Source organism: Anguilla rostrata, chromosome 1, assembly GCF_018555375.3.
Source record: "Anguilla rostrata isolate EN2019 chromosome 1, ASM1855537v3, whole genome shotgun sequence".
Taxonomy (NCBI): domain Eukaryota; kingdom Metazoa; phylum Chordata; class Actinopteri; order Anguilliformes; family Anguillidae; genus Anguilla; species Anguilla rostrata.
Window position 1 is genome coordinate 14913950 of NC_057933.1, and position 17609 is coordinate 14931558.

Here is a 17609-nt window from a genome sequence, read left to right on the forward strand (position 1 = left end):
AAGGACTTTGTTCATGATCTGCAGTAAAATTCGTACATTTCATTCTGCAACATTGTAGCCCTATTGTCGTTTTCTCCCATTATCCCGCCCTAATTAGTGGTAAACCTGGCTGGCGTAAGCTGAGGTGGCTCCTGAAGGTAGGTGGGAAGATTCAAAGGACAGAGGTAAACTACCGCTCGCTACGGTCCTTGCTTCATTGGGTGGCTATAGATTACTCACGTGCACTTAATTTTCTTCCATTCTAAAAACTACGGTACGTTACAACTTGTCATGTTTCGTCATGATCTACAACAAACTGTTTCCTTAAATTACGTGTCCAAATAAAGATCATACAGAAAGCAACCATTAGGCCTATTTATGGCTTGAAAGTCATGCGCACAGTACACACAACATTGTGAATACACACATTCCTTATTTTGGAGTTAGTGGATAGAAGGCTATGACCATACTTCTTATGTACAGGTAGGTAGCGAACAAAAATGGACACAGTCATTTGTACTTTAAAAACATCAAGACTAATGTATACAAACAGCTCGGAAAAGTGGTGTCACAATTTGCGAAATGCTTCCTGTTTGTCAGGGTTGATAGCCACTTGCCTGGGCCCCAGTCATTGTATTCACGTTAACGTTTGCTGCTTATAATTAATAATAAAATAAATCTTGTGGATCAACAACAGCCTTGTAGAATTCTAATGAAAATTTATTTAAGTGTTGCTAGTATAGAATGCTGCGGCAGTTGTTTTCTAGAGCATAACTGCACTGAAATATACATTTCATACCGGTAAAGCCTTGAATATAAAGTGCAAGAGAATTTGCTTGTCAGTGTAGCCTACTGTACACATTACTTAATAGTCTGGAAGACCCAGTTCCCAGAATGTGTGCCTCAAATTAGGCCAGATAGTGCCCTACATTTGGTACAGGTTTACTGCAATTGTTTATGAAACTCAGCATCTGCATACTGAAATCATAAATCAATGCTGTCAATTTTTCATGGTGTTATATGCTTATGATGCTAGAATCATTTTATTGGCAAGCATGTCAGAGCAGCTATTCCATTTTGGGGGAGTCAGATACTGTCCAGTAGAATCAAGACCAGTGTAAAGTATTAGGACCTGGGCTGAAAGCTCTAGAAAGAATAACTACCAGCCACCAATGATAAATTACCATTCAGCAATTTAATGTATTAGCAGCGGATTGAACAGTACCCTGTAGTATTAGAAAAAATAGGAACCAGCAGTAAAGGACAAGGCATGCATGGAAGATCAGAACATGTGGAGCAACTGAGCTGTGGTGAGGGTATACATTTTCATTTGACCCACACAGGCCTACACTGCCTTGGCAAACAATGGGTGTATGATGCATAGAGAGAATTGACTTTATAGAAATGACTAGACATAAATTCTGTATTCAGAAATTTTGTCTAACTCATCACATAAATCCAGGGCAGGGTTAGTGTGGCTGTTTTATATTAAGAATATACTCAATTGTGTAACATATTGTCAATTGTGTTTTTGTGGAGAGTTGTATACATTTAGTCTACTTCCTTAATTACAAGCTGTAATTTCCATAGACTGCCGTGCTTCATAGCTTTTGCCAGGCATTGTCCGAAATGTCTGTATACTTCCAATAAATCATTTTCTCGAAGTGTAAAATAATTACATGCCCTTTATGCGCCTATCGGATTACACATGTTGTATGAACCTCCTGCTACGCATGAAATAAGATTTCGCTGCAGCTGCCGCCAGTGTTTTCCCAGTCCACCAGATGCCATCCAACTTGGTGTTGTCACTTATAGATGACAGGCAGAGGAAGAAGTGTAACTGTTCATCTGAGATTATCTTCCCGACAGCTGCCACTCCTTCAAACCACATTGAGGCTTAAATCCATGATTTAGTGCTGCTGGCACAGAAAAGAACTGGATAGCAACCAGAACTTAGGGGTGAGGAATAAGCAAAGCAAAGCGAAAAGAACCCACACAGGCTTCCACTCACTGTTCTTTTTGTCTGTTGGGGCGGGAACTAAGGAATACACCCGGCAATAAAACCAGGTTTACAGAGCTAGGCCATCCAAAACAAAAGCCAAACCAAATTGTTTTGATTCAGAAGGAAGACGGACCCCTACTGGCCCACCCAAACAACTTACTGGAGCGACTCATTTTTTACACATATTCAGACTGTGAGCTGTTTTCAACATTTGTGATTGTCAGCAATCACAAAAACAATCTGAAATCGTGTTTGGGAAGAAAAGAACTTGCATTTTTTTTGTAAATCTGAGTTAAAGACTTGGATATCAGATTATGACTTGTGAGTGTGCCAAATGTAAGAGAAAACAGGCATTGAGGATGTCTTTTATGTTACTTATCTCATTTTAACCTTTATTTGGTTTCTTGCTGATGCCTTTGTGAACCAAAATAACAAATCATCTGCTAACTGAACTGCATAGCTCATTGTCTTTCCAAAAGGTATTCTCTACAGAACTGGCTGATAGTAGTTATTTTAAGTGTAAGCAATTTCTGTTGCTCACGTTAATGACAGATGTATTTCAGACATCTACGGTCAGTAAAGATAATCACTGACCTGACTGTTTTGCACCCTGGCTATGAGAGTGAATGGTGGAGGAGAGGTCAAATTCTGTAGCTCATTGTATAGTTATGAATTCCTCATCAATTCTGAAATGGAAAAGGTTTTGATTTAAAAACTAAATTCCCATTTGTCCACATGTATTACATTACATCAGCTTACCCTTGTGACTAATGCCCTACTCTATTTATGGCACATATGGTATATGCTCATGATATAAATGATTCAACTGGCAGGAGTTTGATTTTAGCTTCATCAAACCATTTGGTCAAGATGGTAATCCTGGGAAATCAATCTCAAACCAGATATGTCAAAAGTATGTTTGGGTGAATTAATATGAAACTTGTTTTTGAAAGGAGAAGGATTTACACAAATTTATTCTACTGAGTATTCATCTAAGCCTTGGTGTAATTTAAATAAAAAAAGTATAAAAACAGCATGTGCTCTCTTGAAATCAACATTAAATGACATTTTAAGCTCGCAAATTCATGTTCTGGAACACTTGCTCCTTATTTATTTCACATTACTGAATCTAAATCATAACTTTTATTGTCGCTTGTCACAAAACCATATGCCTGATTTGTGCGTGATCCCATCTGACTTTTATTCATATTATTTCATTTGTCTGAAAAAAACTTATATGTTTAGACTTATTCATTTAATGTCTTAAGTCAGACACTGCAGAATGAGATTTACATTATCTAGAGGAGCCAACTATGAAACAGATCATATAACTGCTAAAAAAAGATTTCTGCAGTTAGGCAGGAACAAGCTATATCAACAGTGCATTTTCCAGGGCATTACCAACTAATCTATCCCGAGACTTGGGCAAAATAGCCAAAGGAGCTGAATTTAGTACTTTTTTAAAAGATTTGAGATGAGTAATAGAAGGCAATGAAGGTGCTGAGATCTGGAAAATGTTAAAAAAGCTACTTCCTGACGGTCAGCCTCTTGTTGAAAAGCCATGAGTGAACAAATGTCACAGTGCAGCATCTTACAGCCTCTTGCTTCCACTCTGCATGAATGTGTTTCCCACTCTGTGGAACAGTACACATGCTATTTACATCTTTCTTGTGCTGCAATACAGATATTTACCCTCCTGCATGCTGCATTCTCTTACCAATAACTCATAGCAGCGATAATGAATCTCTGGTGTAATTTGCCAGTTATTCCCCTGTGACTGAAGCAATGCTAGCAGCACACCCCAGCAATTTTGTCATCTGTTTTCTGCTGATGAACCTCCCAGGGTGATGTGACTGTAAGTCCTTGGTTCTGCTGTCTGACTAAACCCAAAGGAATTTTCTTGATTTCCTTAAATAAATAAATGGAATAAATATTTAAACCCTTCCACCCTCTTCTTGTCATTGTAATCCTTTCCAAAAGGCAGCAGCTTTGAACAATATACTGTACACATGCTGTATGTTGCTCCTTTGCAGAGAAATTATTCCTCATTTTCATCAAATGCTCTTTTCTGAGAGAATATTCTATGCGCTTCTATGCACTTCACACTTCAGGCAAGTACAGGCAAAACAAGCAGTGAAAGTTAGTCTACCAAAAAACAGATTGTAGAAGAATGATGCTGCATATGCTATGCCCGAGATACTGTTTGCCCTCTTTTTTATTGTCTACTGTTGGCATATTGGAGTCTTCAAATGTCCCAAATTCAAATACTGTACACGTGTAAAATATTACCTCATGTATTGAATACACTCCATGTAGTTTGTAAAGTTGCACATGGCTGTTATTGGAGTGTTAAACTAAAATTCAGGAAAAATACCAAACTTGAATTCACCTATTATTTTGTTTAAAAAAACTCACATGTCCGGACCCTCTTGTGTCCGCTACATCCTGCATCTCACCTGCTCCTCATCTCTACTTCCCTCTTCTTCATTTCTCTGTTCTATAGGAAACAATCTGGTCCAAAACAAGATTGGGGGTGGCATTCCTTCCTCAAACTGCAAGTCAGGTATCTGTTTCTTCTGTGATTCAGTTTGTGAAATATACTATGAACATCCTCTGTCTGGAAATGTTTTGCTAAATAGATAAGGACGAGCTCTTAGTGACCACTTTATTGGTGATTAATGTAACGTGTTTAGGCATTAAAGGTAAATAGATTGATTTATTGTCATAGCTAATTTTTCATAGTAATTTTTCATAGGGCAGTAAGATATAGGAGTATTATCTGGGATGTTTTTATGATGTGCTGGACCCTTTGAAAAGTTCCTTCTTGCTGCTAACTAGCAAAACTTTGTGCAAAATTTATGGTTGGTTAATCGACTCTAATATAAAGAGCTGTGTGCCCTTTGGGAGAGAGTGTCATATCATCCAATATTGAAGGTTCCCTCAGATCCAATGAGACTGTACTATAAGTGGTATAATGGAAGTTTAAAATCACAGTTATCTGAATCACCCACTATCTCCATTCACCTAAGGCAGTTTTATATGTTTTAAAACCACAGTGGGTTGAAGGGAGCAGCAGAACAAACTTCGGGGTACAGACAGGGAACAATAAATATTTACCAGAGGACATAAAATTGTGAAAACATTAAAAAAGTATATCTAAGGTTGTAGAATGCAATTTCCTCTATATATGAGTACAGTTCTAGGCGGGTAGACCTTGTGTATGCATGTACCCTTTGCTGAATGGAGGAGAGTGTGGTGGTTTTTGATATACCTCTCTGCCTATACACCTATCTGCACCTATCCCACTGCACAATGCTAATTACTGTAATCATGCTAATTGATATGTTTAATGTCCATCAATATACTGCAATCAAATATCGTCAGGACTTTTTTTTTTAAGAACATTTCAAAAACGTTCCCCGGAAATCCAGTACTCGTGAGCCTGGTGATGTCAGATATGTGGGTTTGGGGATTGATAAGCAATGTCATATAAGCCTACTCGATCATTGCCAACAGTACCTTTTACACCCGCAGTACATTTATGGTGAACAAATGAATTCCCATAACGACCATCAGTAATTTGAGGCAGTGCTCCGTCTCAGTTTTGCATCTGCCTTTTAATAGACTTCTCTTTGGCGAAGGGCTCCTGGCATATTATCATGGGCTGGTCTATATCCAAAAGAGTGTTCCACTGCTCTGTCTTGCATAGCACCATGAAGCAGCTGTGTTCTTCAGGCAGGTGAACATTGAGATGAATGGTTTGGCGCTAGGTTGGCCTGCAGTGGAAGTCGTTGGTGCGCTCAGTTGGGTTGACAAAATGAAACATCTGTGCCCGTGAACCAAATTTGTTACTCGGCTGCGTGCCCCTTGGCTCTCAGTTAGTCTCTAAACACAGCAGCGACCCGTGTGTTCCAGTGCTATTGCTGGTAGCGTCTGAGCTAGACAGACAGGATAATGCAAATGCTCGCATTCTGTTGGCTGCTCCTCTCCCCCTCTCTGTATCCACTCAGTGTATGTGCATTCGCACACAGCCAGAGGTGTCCAGGTCATACCGAAGCTTGCGGTCATGGCAAAGCGTAGCGAGGCTACATGAATCTCATCTGCAGTACCCAAGTTCTGAAAGAGTGGCAAGGCTGTCACTCATAACAGGGAGGCACAGCTTGATATTAGAAACAAGGGCTTATGAGGTACACACTGGTCACCATACACCTGGCTAGCAGTATGACACAATCAAACCCTGTCTGCAGCTATCATGAGCAAAACACTGAATGAGGAGGAATGCACATCCATGCACATTCGCCTAATGCAATACTAATTTACGGAACAAATATTGTTTGTTCTGTAAGTAGTGGATATAAATCTTTATGTCCCTGTCCTCACCTTTATTTATAGTCTGGGGGTACTTGCATACATTGTACACTTCCTTTCTCATATGGGCTCTGTTAAACTAGAAGTTTGTTTCTATCACTGTATTTCCCCACAATTTGTTTGCATAACAGTTCCAATTACATGCTTTTGCAAATAGGAGGATGCAAATAGGAGGATGATATGGGGACTAAATCAGCTACACCTTCTATCAGCTCTGTTCTAATCTCAGCACTGTCCCTTAAATGATAACAGAGCGTCTGAAGCTGGCATACTCAATGCCAGTGGTACTGCTGGGTTTCATTCTTCCAGTAAATAAATTCATTCAGTAAATAAATTAGACCAGGGACACCCAGTGAGTGAGCCTCTGGCTAATAAGTGGCATTAATTAATCAGATAGAGAAGAAAACCACAGCACTATTGGCCTGAAGGATCAGATCAGTGTGTTCCTGATCTAGAAGAATTCTATAAATGGGGTTCCTCTGTTCTACCTGTGCCTTATTTTTTTTGCATTTAAAGCAATAATTATGCAGTTATTTTGTCAGGGGGACACTGGCAGGGTCTTTTTGACTCTGTTGGACCGGCACTCTCAGATGGTTGCTGATAATTATCCCACCACAGCGTAGCATTTCAAGTGAATGGTCTCATGATTTGGCCATGTGATTGCGAACCGTGCATCTTGGACATGACTCACAGACGAGCCCTGGGAGAGAGACGAGAGAGAGAGAGAGCATCAGGTGCCTACACCAGGGGGTCCGCTGTCGTTCGGGTGGCAGAGGGTGACATAAACCCCCACACAGCTGCTGGTCCTCAAGTGACAATGCCCTGAGAGATTCTGCTGAAGGTCCAAGGGGTTGCCGTACACTGTCATTGCTGGAGCTGGGGCACACAGGTCTGACCCTCCATGTCTGCAACCAGGTCTCCAAACTTCTCAGTGACAATAATAATGGCTAATAATGGGATTCTACTCAATCTTTCCTGCTCTCCTTTTGCACCCTTAGCACTGGCTGTGCGCAAACTGTTGCAAAATCTGTTAAAAAGGGCATGCTGCCATGGATATTAGGGTATATATAGTTACGTCAGCATAATATTGCTAATCCTTTAAGCCTGAGTTCAGACACAAAGCATCTGACCTTTCTGCCCCAGTTGTATCCAACTTTGACCATCAGCATGTCAATGACAGCTAAAAAATAAGATAAGAAGCCGATTTACATGCTCCAGAATACAAATATCTCTCAAAAGTGTGCATAGGGTAATTGCAGTACGAAGGATCTATATAGCCTGTGGACAGACTTTCCACTTTTTGCTCTTGAGTTCTACCTGGTTGATGGTCAAGTGGCCTAATGCTGTGCATTTTTTTAGCCACTCAAAGGTAATGTTGATAGAGGGCTGTACGATCTCTAAGAACATATTTCAGAATATTCCCTTGGGTTGAACCTGGCTCTACAATCAAAAACCAATGTAGTGCTGCAGAAGGCTCCCAATATCCAGGAAATATAATCCAGTAAGCATCTGGGGCCGGGGTCTCTGTCTGATGATTCGTTTTTAGCACAGCTGCATGGTTCTTCAAAACGGATAGAAGGCAACAGATAAAAGAAAGTGATAAAGTTTCAACTCCTGTGATTTTTTTATATGGACACACGGACAAGGTTTCTTTTAACAAATATATTCATCCTTGTGGATAAAGTCCTTGCACCTTTGGCTAACTTTGGAGGTGCATTGTTAATGTTTTTCGTGACTTGCTGCATGCTTTCCTCCTTTTGCATGGTACAGAGGGTAAATTAACATAAGCAGGTAAACATGCAACAGCTGACTATTTTCAATTACCTCAGTTGTTGCACAGATGCTAATAGCTCTGTGTGTAAATCGACCTTGTAAATAGACTTCAGGCAGTGTAAATAGACCTTGCCCATCAACAATAGCGCAGCTTCAGGTTACACCACCCTGTTTTATTAAGCAGTCGATCTTACATAGATGGCCATGTTATGGATAAGGAAGGTCGAAAGAACAGCACCGAGATGAGGAGATAATTACAGCTGTGAGTCAAAATTTATTCATGCAGGTTTCTAAATGATGAATTTTGCTTATAGATATGTGAGTGAGAGTGGGGATCATAAGCATAATTATCAGTGTTTTGACTTTGGCAGTAACAAATCTTTCTTTCCAAATCTAACTGCACCATTTACATTCACGGACAGTGAGGCTCAGCAAACACACACACCCACACACATACACAAACAAACAAACACACACACACACATGCATGCACACATGCATGCGCACGCGCGCACACACACACACACACACACTCATACACGCATGCACACGCACACACACACAGACAGACACACACATATGCATGCACACACACTCTCACAGACACACATTCATGCATGCATACACACACACACACACACACACACACACACACACACACGCACACGCACACGCACACACACAGACACACACACATTGACGTTTCAAATAGGTCAATGTTTCATTTGCAAGAAAAACATATTCTGCACAGTGAGAAACTATCTTATGTTCTGATGATTGTGATATTTTTAAAGATGTATTTATAGATAACCGGTTGACATGGCTAAATCCTACTCACACTGTACAGAACAGGTGGCAAACCATCTTTTTCTGAAGAGGCTGTTTTAAAGGAAATTACTTGTGAAACATTATGTTACCACAGTGTTTCAAAACAATTGCTGTAAAATTGCACTGCCGTTCGATGGCTTTACTGAACAGCAATCTGCACTTGGAAAAACCTGTTTATTTTCGACCCCGCTTTGGATCGCAGCATTCCTGCAGTGTTGATAGCCGAGAAGCAGCAGCTTTGTCTGCTGTAATTTGGCAAATGCATAAGAAGAGGGAGGCAATATTGAGCCCTGGGAGGCTGGCCTGTTCTTTTTCCTTTGATATTGATCACAGATGGAGGAATCAATGGCGCTGGAGTGATGAGGCGACGCGCTGCCAGGTTTCCACTGGCAACACGGCGAATCTAACTCCTCGGGCCTGCGTCGCAATCGTCTCTCCTTAACTCAATCACTGGTCTGTCGTGGAAGCTGAGATTTAAACAGCAGACCTCACATCTGTCACCATGTGATGGATGCATCCTTGTTTCATGTTCATCTTCGGCTAAAAAAGTTCCATAAATATTCATTCATAACTCAGTCTGCCAAGTACTTAATATATACTGGTACTGTAAAATCGTGAAGAATAAAAGATGCTCACACAAGCATTATCCCCTGACCAAGGCCCGTATGGACGGGCCTAAGTGGTCTTATGTCATTTTTTAGTGCATGTAAGAATGAAATAAGGATGCAGTATTTGGTCTGCATACATCTAATTCAATTTTATCCAGCTACTTTACCAAAGGAGAGATGAAAAAAGACCTATCCGGTGTAATTAGTTAGCGGTATTAGATGTGATTTTGATTAGATTGGTTTGGCCTTGCACATGATGAGCAACACACATCCAGCACCTGCAGTTCTACTAACTCTGGTACCTTATTCAATTGGCTAAGTCTGTCTAAAGCTGGATGACTGCATATGAATATGAATGTGCTCTACACTCTAACTGGCATGCAAGGTGATGGAGAATGTAGTAATCAATGGATGGGCTTATGACTTTAGTTATAACTAGTCATAGTTTGTTTACCAAATCCAGTTGGTTCATTTCTGTGACACTACACTAAAGCATGCAAAGTAATATAAAAACAATTATTTCCATATGTATCATCAAATTGACAATTTTTATGGTTTATCTGGTCATTATATTGCAATTACTAATGTTGAGGCATGTATATATACCATAACATTCGGTATGCAGTCTTGTAGGCCTACAGAAACAGGTTCAATTATTCTTCTCATGCCATGTCCCTCCAAGCTATAGCCTGTGCAGACTTTAAACTCCTGTTCTTTTTTAAAATTCTAGTATTCTGCTTAATTTTAGGATTTCTGACCCTATTCTACAGGTTAGCCTGTAATCTGAAACTCCTGAATGCTAGTAGTTTATCTACCCCTCCCCTCTGAAGCTTTCTTACAAGATCCCACTCACCCAGGTGTTCAATGAGCTCGGTTCCATGCCCCCTACTCTTACTGTACCTTCAGAAAATGAATTTCCTCACACTGTTAACCCATCTAGGATCTGCACTAAATATATTACTATAACATCTATTTTACTGCAACTCTGATATTTTCAATTTTATCTCATTTTATATTTTATATTTCAATTTTATATCACACTGTGAGAGGATTTGTGACAATGGGACAGGTGTACAAATGAAATGTACATAAATGTCAAACAAGGATTTAGACGCAGTGTTTATCTAATCAGTAGATTAAGCTAGTGTTTGACAAGTACTGCATCCACATGCTTGTCTGAAATCTAGCTTTTTACATTATGTTCACACACTTGTCCCATTGTTGCAAATCCTCCCTCAGTGGGGGAGATTGTTTCCTCCAAAACACATTCAGCCTGCTGCTGCTTCTTCTCATTCAGCAGTCTCCTGCCTCAGCTGTGCTGCCATTATGACAAAGGACCGCACATCCTTTAATAGCCAGATCGCTGACCAGAGGAGTCGATTTTAGAGAGCCTTGGTCAACTGTGCGATGTCCCATGGTACTCCTGTTCACATTAAATTTGCTGACCACTTGTGGGCGCTATTGAACAGCAAGCAAGTTAACAGTTCTGTGAAATTCAGTCCGTGGAGCCTGAAGTAGGACAGACGCTATTGTTTGGGCTTTATCAGTGTGCTGCAGGAGTGAGCAGTGGGAGCAGGGAGTGTCTGTAGAATGTAGCGAGGCCCTGACTGTTTCTTTTATTGGGTACGTGTGAAGACAGGATTTAGGCATGAAGGAGGACCATATGACTTTATACTAGGGCATATGACTTTGTGTTTTCTCTTGGTTGGACATCAAGCCAAATGCATGTCTGTCCATCCAAGCAATGATATTCCAGAGGATTTTTACATCTTTTTCTTTCTGAACAAGGCTTTTTTGAATCCATAACTTTGTGTCCATGACGGATAACTTATTGGTAAAAGGTTTTACTGAAAAGAAAAAGTTCAAATCATTTAATATTTGATCAAAATTTAATTTAAAAGACCTCGTTAAAAGAAACATGGGAATGTCTATAGAGGGGAAAGTGCCAGCTTCATAAAATAACAGTGTTGTTACAGTTTATGGCTACTGGTTTACCAAACCAATGTGGCATGTTTCAGTGGCATATGGGCCATAATTAAACAAAAAACCAAGGGGACATGATTATAAACCTTGTTCTCTGAAAGACAACCGCTGGACTATATAATGAAGTCATAATATTTTGAATTTTACATCTCAAGGTTACTTTAACACAGGGAATCCTCACTTTTCTGTGCTCCTCTCCTGTACTGTGTATATGCTTTGATGTATCACATCACAACTGAGTTCTCCGAAATGGATGATTTAGCATTCATAAATACTTTAGTTAAGCCAGGGAACTCCCCAGGAACCTCTTTAGCACGGAAACACTGGGGATACAGTTGAACCAATCACCAGAGAATAGGATCATGAAGCACTCACACTGTAATTTGACTAAATTCAGTTGGACGTAAAAACACGCAGAAATTTGAACTCTCTCTCACCGAATGCATTTTTTCAACATGATCGAAGCGTGAATGGTTGATCAAAGCACTGATTTTACTTCCAAGGTTGAGGAAAACAGTATTTTTTCAGTCAGGCTGCTAGGGACTCTTTCCCTGGTACTCAGCCTCCACACTTATAGCATGGTGCAAATATGAAACAATAATGTATAATTGTTTGCTTCATTCATGTTCTCTTTATTTATGTACATTTGTTTTATTCAGCAGTTTAATGTGTCCAGCCGAACAGGCATTTTCTATAAATATGCTTAATCTAAAGTGTGTAACTCCTATGGAGCAGATAGAAACACACACTCACCCACTCTCTACATCAGAGGTGCCCACTTCCAGTCCCAGAAGGCCAGTGTCTATTCTGGATTTTGTGTGCTGTAGTCCTCAAGCGATCAGTTAAATTCACTGATTGGGTAAAGGGCCCACACACCCAGTTTCCAATGCATACATTGTTTGGTGATTGAAAGGAAACCACTAAAACCACACACCCATGTTCTGCACAGTCCCTTACTTCAACGGGTAATAACAACACGGTGTTTTATTATCAGTAGCTTTTTAATTTCCACTCACATACATTGCTGTGCACACAGTAAGCACAAGGAAAAGCCAATGTTAAATCTGCAGTGCAAATTAAGCAGCAAAATAACAGAGCTCATTACTTGTTTATTATGAAACTGGATATTCAGGTTTGCATAAAACATATTAAAATGCTGGGTTTGTCCATGACAGCATTAAACGTTTTAAACAGATTAAAAGACAGTGGCACCACAGGGTTCTTAAAATGGCAACTAAATAGGCCGCATAGGTGACAAGATAATTGTTTTGAAAAACCGATTGGCAAAGAATCTTGTCCTTGTTCATCAACTTCTTGAGAGAAAACTACACATTCTTATAAAAATACAGTTTACCAGTTTAGTAGAACTGCTTACAAAGGACGAAACAATAAAATAGCATACCTTTTATCCCTTGCAGTGAAACACAATGCTATTCAGTGCTATTCACATGCTTGCAGTTTGCTTTTCATCTCTAAAAGCCTAAACCCATTCTGTCACCCTCTCTCTCCCAAGTGCTTGGTGAAGCTGGGGCTATTAAACAGCCTGAAGCTGAAGAGAGTGGAAGGAAGTGATGTCATCAGACAGAAGTGATGCACTCAGTGGTGCTAGTGGCACACAGCCCGCAGTCACACCTCAGGGCCACTGGGTAAGTGTAGAAGGGGTCTACCTGGGCGGAACAGTTGGGCAGCTTGACTGTCACCATGCGGGTCTCGTTGTAGGTGCACACACGCTGGTAGGACTCAATGAAGGGCGGGTCCAGAACAGGCTTCTGTACAGAAAGGAAAGATGCACAGTCACTAATGGTAAATAAAGGGAGGAGTCAGCTTTGGAGGGGCAGCCAATAACCAATCACACTGTGCATAGCAGGTCCTCATGAAAATTCTGCTCAGATACAGATAACAAATTGTGAATACTGTAAGGGCTATTGTGATAGCTAAGATGTTGAAACAAACTCATAAAACATGCCCAAAGCAAAAACAGATGATCCATAGAATTTATCTTCAACTACGACAAGTTTTAAAATATTGCAGATCATGCACTATGTACGTGTGATTCTTAATAAACAGAAGGTTACAAGCCTTAACAGGAGAGCCAAACAGCAAATATATAAACTGTACAAAAGTACAGCTTCCCCCATTCACTTAGCATATCCCTCTTTAAACCAAGCCACTAACTGTAATACCCACAGACACTCAGAGCACAGTTACACATGGCTATTAAGCAAGCAGCAATCAATTAACTACTTTTGGGAATAGCATCAGCTTCAGGAATGCAGAAGACATGACAGGAGCTATTGAAACTAAGCTTAACTAATAGCCTGTTACATGGCAGAAGGAATGAATAACGCCAGTGATGTACAGGGTCCCTTCAAGACATGGACTAGAATTAAATAACACACATGGACAAGATTTAAATCACTTTAACTTAATTAATACGCCAAAACATTTTAAACAAAGCTATATTTTAATATATAATATATATAATCATAAGTGATTTCACAATTATAGTAACATTAAAACATATATACTCTATATTAACATATATTAAACATATATACAACCATTGCATCAGATCACGTTGTATCATATAGTACTCTAGATCATCTGATACAACACATCTACTGTATGTTGTGTAGCATTACTTTGTACTGTAATATACCTAGATTATAACCTGATTCCATTTTCTGGTAAATGTATTCCTACGCCTGAAACACTTATATTGTAATTAATCTGTCCTCTGCTCACCTCCCAGGTCTCACAGCGCCCCCAGCAGGCATCGGTGGTGATGTGCATACCCCCGCAGCCCGGTTTGCGAGCCAGGAAGGTGAACTCCCTCACAGCGCAGCCAATGAAACGCCGCAGGTTGATGTGAGCCTCCCCCGTCGCCGCGGGTCCCAGGCCTGTCAGCAGCACCGCACAGCAGAGCGCCACCCGACACCTCGGACACAGAGAGCACAGGGCACAGGGTGAGAATGGGACCACACAGCCACAGCACCCCCACAGCATCGAGCACAGGCAGAGCGCCACCCGACACCTCCTCGGACACAGAGAGCACAGGGTGAGAATGGGACCACACAGCCACAGCACCCCCACAGCATCGAGCACAGGCAGAGCTACAATATGTACTAATTATTATTAAATATTATTACTTATTTCTGGTATAGGAGTGCAACAGAATTCTCTACTGTAACAAAATTTTGTTATGCGAATCCTGTTGTACCCCTATTCCAGAAATAAATAATAAACCATTTCTCATTATCAGCTTAACTTCTTCCAGGTAGTCCAATTTGAAAATCAGCACTGAACCTGCTATTCATTTAAAATCAGTTTAGGGGTTTCATTTGTTGATGTTACAAAGCTGCAATTCTTTATTGTGCACTTTGGTTACAGTCTGTTGATTTGATTTTTTGTTAACATTTTTACTTTTCACATAATGTATAAAAATTACACCTTGACTATTGGACTGCATTGAACAGTCCTATCCAAACTTCAATATCCTCCTAAACTATTCTGACAGATCTAACCTCTGACCACCTCTGACTCTCATTTAGGTACTGGTGTACTGTGGCATCGTGTGAATCCCAGTCTGCCCAATATACCTCCATGCCATTATCTCTCTGTGCAACCCTATGCTCCTCAGTACCCCTCAGTCTGACTTCCCATCGCCATCACAACAGTGTGCGGATCATTCACCACCTTCCACTACATTCTAAATACTCTATACGCTTTTTATTCAGTACCTGGGATTCTCTAACATGGACCGGTCCTGGACATGTTCCAGTTCTATAACTGATGCTGAAACCATGCCACTGAGTCAGCAGTGATTCATTCTAAAAAATGGTCATGTTGAGTCAGGATCTGGCTTAGCTTCTGGGTGCCATTGATATAGTAGTTTAATAATTTTTATATGTCTAAACTATCATACTATATGCCATACTTATACTGCAGTTTGTACCTGAGTATTCTCATACTGTAGTCTAAATTCAGTTAACATTTTGTATTTTAACATTTGGCTATTGGCTCAGTATGCACAAGCAGTTATTTAACAGTTCACTGTAATGGCATCAGATAAATAACCCAATAACAGGATTATCCAACTTCAGAGTAGAATCAGTATATCAGGCACATTCACCCAGCTACTCAGCTCTGCTGCTGCATTGAGCACTCAAGCCTTCTGGTTTTCAGGTAATGCTGAAACTAGGCTGAGCACAGAGTGCAGGTCAGATCACTCTGAGTAGGTGCTTGTCACCATTCTGAGACAAGAGGCAGATCAGTGTGAATCCCCTCAAATGCTCCAGGAAGAGGTGCTGTCTGCTTTCCACACGAGATATACTTCACAGTGTGCTCACAAAGACTCGCCCTATACCAGTATGTCCACAGACTACAGACACTCACTCACTCACACACACACCACACACACACACACACACACACACATATATATATGTTACTTCTATACTGTATTTCAAAATGGGAATTCTGAAATTCAAATTTTCTTTCCTATACCAATATACTAATTGACCATATATAACTTAAACAATATTTAGTATAGCAATCACTTTTGGGGTTAGTATGAGTCATTCATTTTAATAATTGCGTGGATCATGCAATAATGACAACAAAGAACCACAAGAGAAAAAAAAAACAAGTTTCAAGATTTATGCCAATTAATTTAGTTCAGAAGTAGGCCAACCAGGTTAGACAACCACAGAGATCAGGTTTAGAGCAGGAGAAACAAGTTTTGAATCTGAGGAGTTTCTGTTGAATACTTACCATGTCAGCTCCTTCCCCAGCTGTCTCATCTGTGTTTCAAGTCCCAGGGCAGGTCACACTGGTGTGGGTCTCTGCCGTACGTCCTTGCTGCACCGGCTGCTGATGTGATGCCTCCTGTATCTTCTCTTCTGGCTCCAAGGATCTGGGAGGGAAAGCTATTATATCTAGGGATGTCTTGTCAATCAAATGCAGACTAGGGCGGTCCCATATGAATATGAATAGATTTTTTTTCTCCCCTCATGATACATGACAATACCCTGAAAGCCATTTTAACACATCCGTGCCTCCCCCTTAATCCCATTACCTGCACTGACCTCACCCCAGGAAGTATTATGCCTGAGGGGAAAGTTTTAGGCAAGCGCTCTGGTCCCTGTATTCTAACGTGTCAAAATATCATCTTTGTTTTCCAGGTGTTCCACAGTGCTTCTTGCCCATTTCTTCATATGTTTTGATATCAGGGGGCTTGAGCTGTCGGTTGAGCTGTACCTCACTGTCTTTAATCCACTCATCTTTCATCACAGGTATTTCCTCTTTTATAGCCTGTTTTAGTGGAAAGTTGACTTACAGTACTGCCTATAAGGTATGCATTCCCTATATATGCTGTGTATACACCTGAAAGGGTAGTTCACAATGACCATGGCAACAAATGAAATGACAATGCCATTTATAGTTTTGTCGGGTCTGGCAGGGAGGGAAGGAAGGCTAGCTGAGTAGCTGCAGAACGAAGTCATCCAATAACTCGATTCGCATGGTTGCAGAATTTTCCAAAGACAAATACATTTCTGTGTTGCTGAGTTGCCCAGGGACATTCCTTGACTCCACTTAATCTCCCTTTTTCCTGGGTGAGGCTGTTCCTCCTGACAGAGAAAATAAACAGTTGGCCTAATCCTGCCCGGCAGCACCGCTACCTCTAGCAGCAGCGGCCAAGAGCTCGTTCCCTGCGCTGCTGCAGCGGTGCATTAGCTTAATTGGGAAAAAGGTGGTTCTTTTGTTCGTATGCAGCCAAATGGAAGGAGGGAAAGCACGTCCATATTCCCCCTTCATCCACACTCAATGTGTTGATGGGCTTGCTGGTGAGCGGGTAATGTTCACACAGGTGAGGCCCAGCCCTGAGGCAGTAACGTGTTATTTTTAGGTGTGTTGTGAGCATTGTCACCAGGAGACAGTGAAATCTGGGCAATTTTGTGCATGCCTACAGTGAGGGGCAAAGAAATTGTGGGAGGAAAATCAGACATCCACACAAAATGCTGTAGCAAATATAAAAGTTTTTCCTCTGTAATGGTATTTTAATTATT

At 40.6% G+C, this 17609-nt stretch overlaps 2 protein-coding genes and 1 long non-coding RNA gene across 4 annotated transcripts in view; 1 reads left to right on the top strand and 2 right to left on the bottom strand.

The window, feature by feature from the left end:
• Positions 1-322, bottom strand: part of LOC135248996 (potassium voltage-gated channel subfamily H member 5) — a 76265-nt gene extending 75943 nt beyond the window's left edge. The window contains exon 1 of the mRNA XM_064324180.1: positions 220-322. The gene's annotated coding sequence lies outside the window, so the exon portion shown is untranslated. The remainder of the gene's footprint in view (positions 1-219) is intronic.
• On the top strand, positions 1-14433 carry LOC135249076 (uncharacterized). Of its 2 annotated transcripts, none has more exons than XR_010328557.1 (4): positions 1-137; positions 4485-4544; positions 13055-13187; positions 14294-14433. It is a non-coding gene; the product is annotated as an uncharacterized LOC135249076 (long non-coding RNA). The 2 variants fall into 2 exon arrangements; XR_010328556.1 differs by having other exon boundaries at positions 44-164.
• Positions 12524-17609, bottom strand: part of gphb5 (glycoprotein hormone subunit beta 5) — an 8286-nt gene continuing 3200 nt past the window's right edge. The window contains exons 2-4 of the mRNA XM_064324341.1: positions 16315-16456; positions 14287-14479; positions 12524-13310 (exon numbers count right to left, since the gene is read on the bottom strand). Of these exons, the coding sequence (XP_064180411.1) occupies positions 13119-13310; positions 14287-14479; positions 16315-16343 (414 nt within the window). The 5' untranslated portion in view covers positions 16344-16456 and the 3' untranslated portion in view covers positions 12524-13118. The remainder of the gene's footprint in view (positions 13311-14286; positions 14480-16314; positions 16457-17609) is intronic.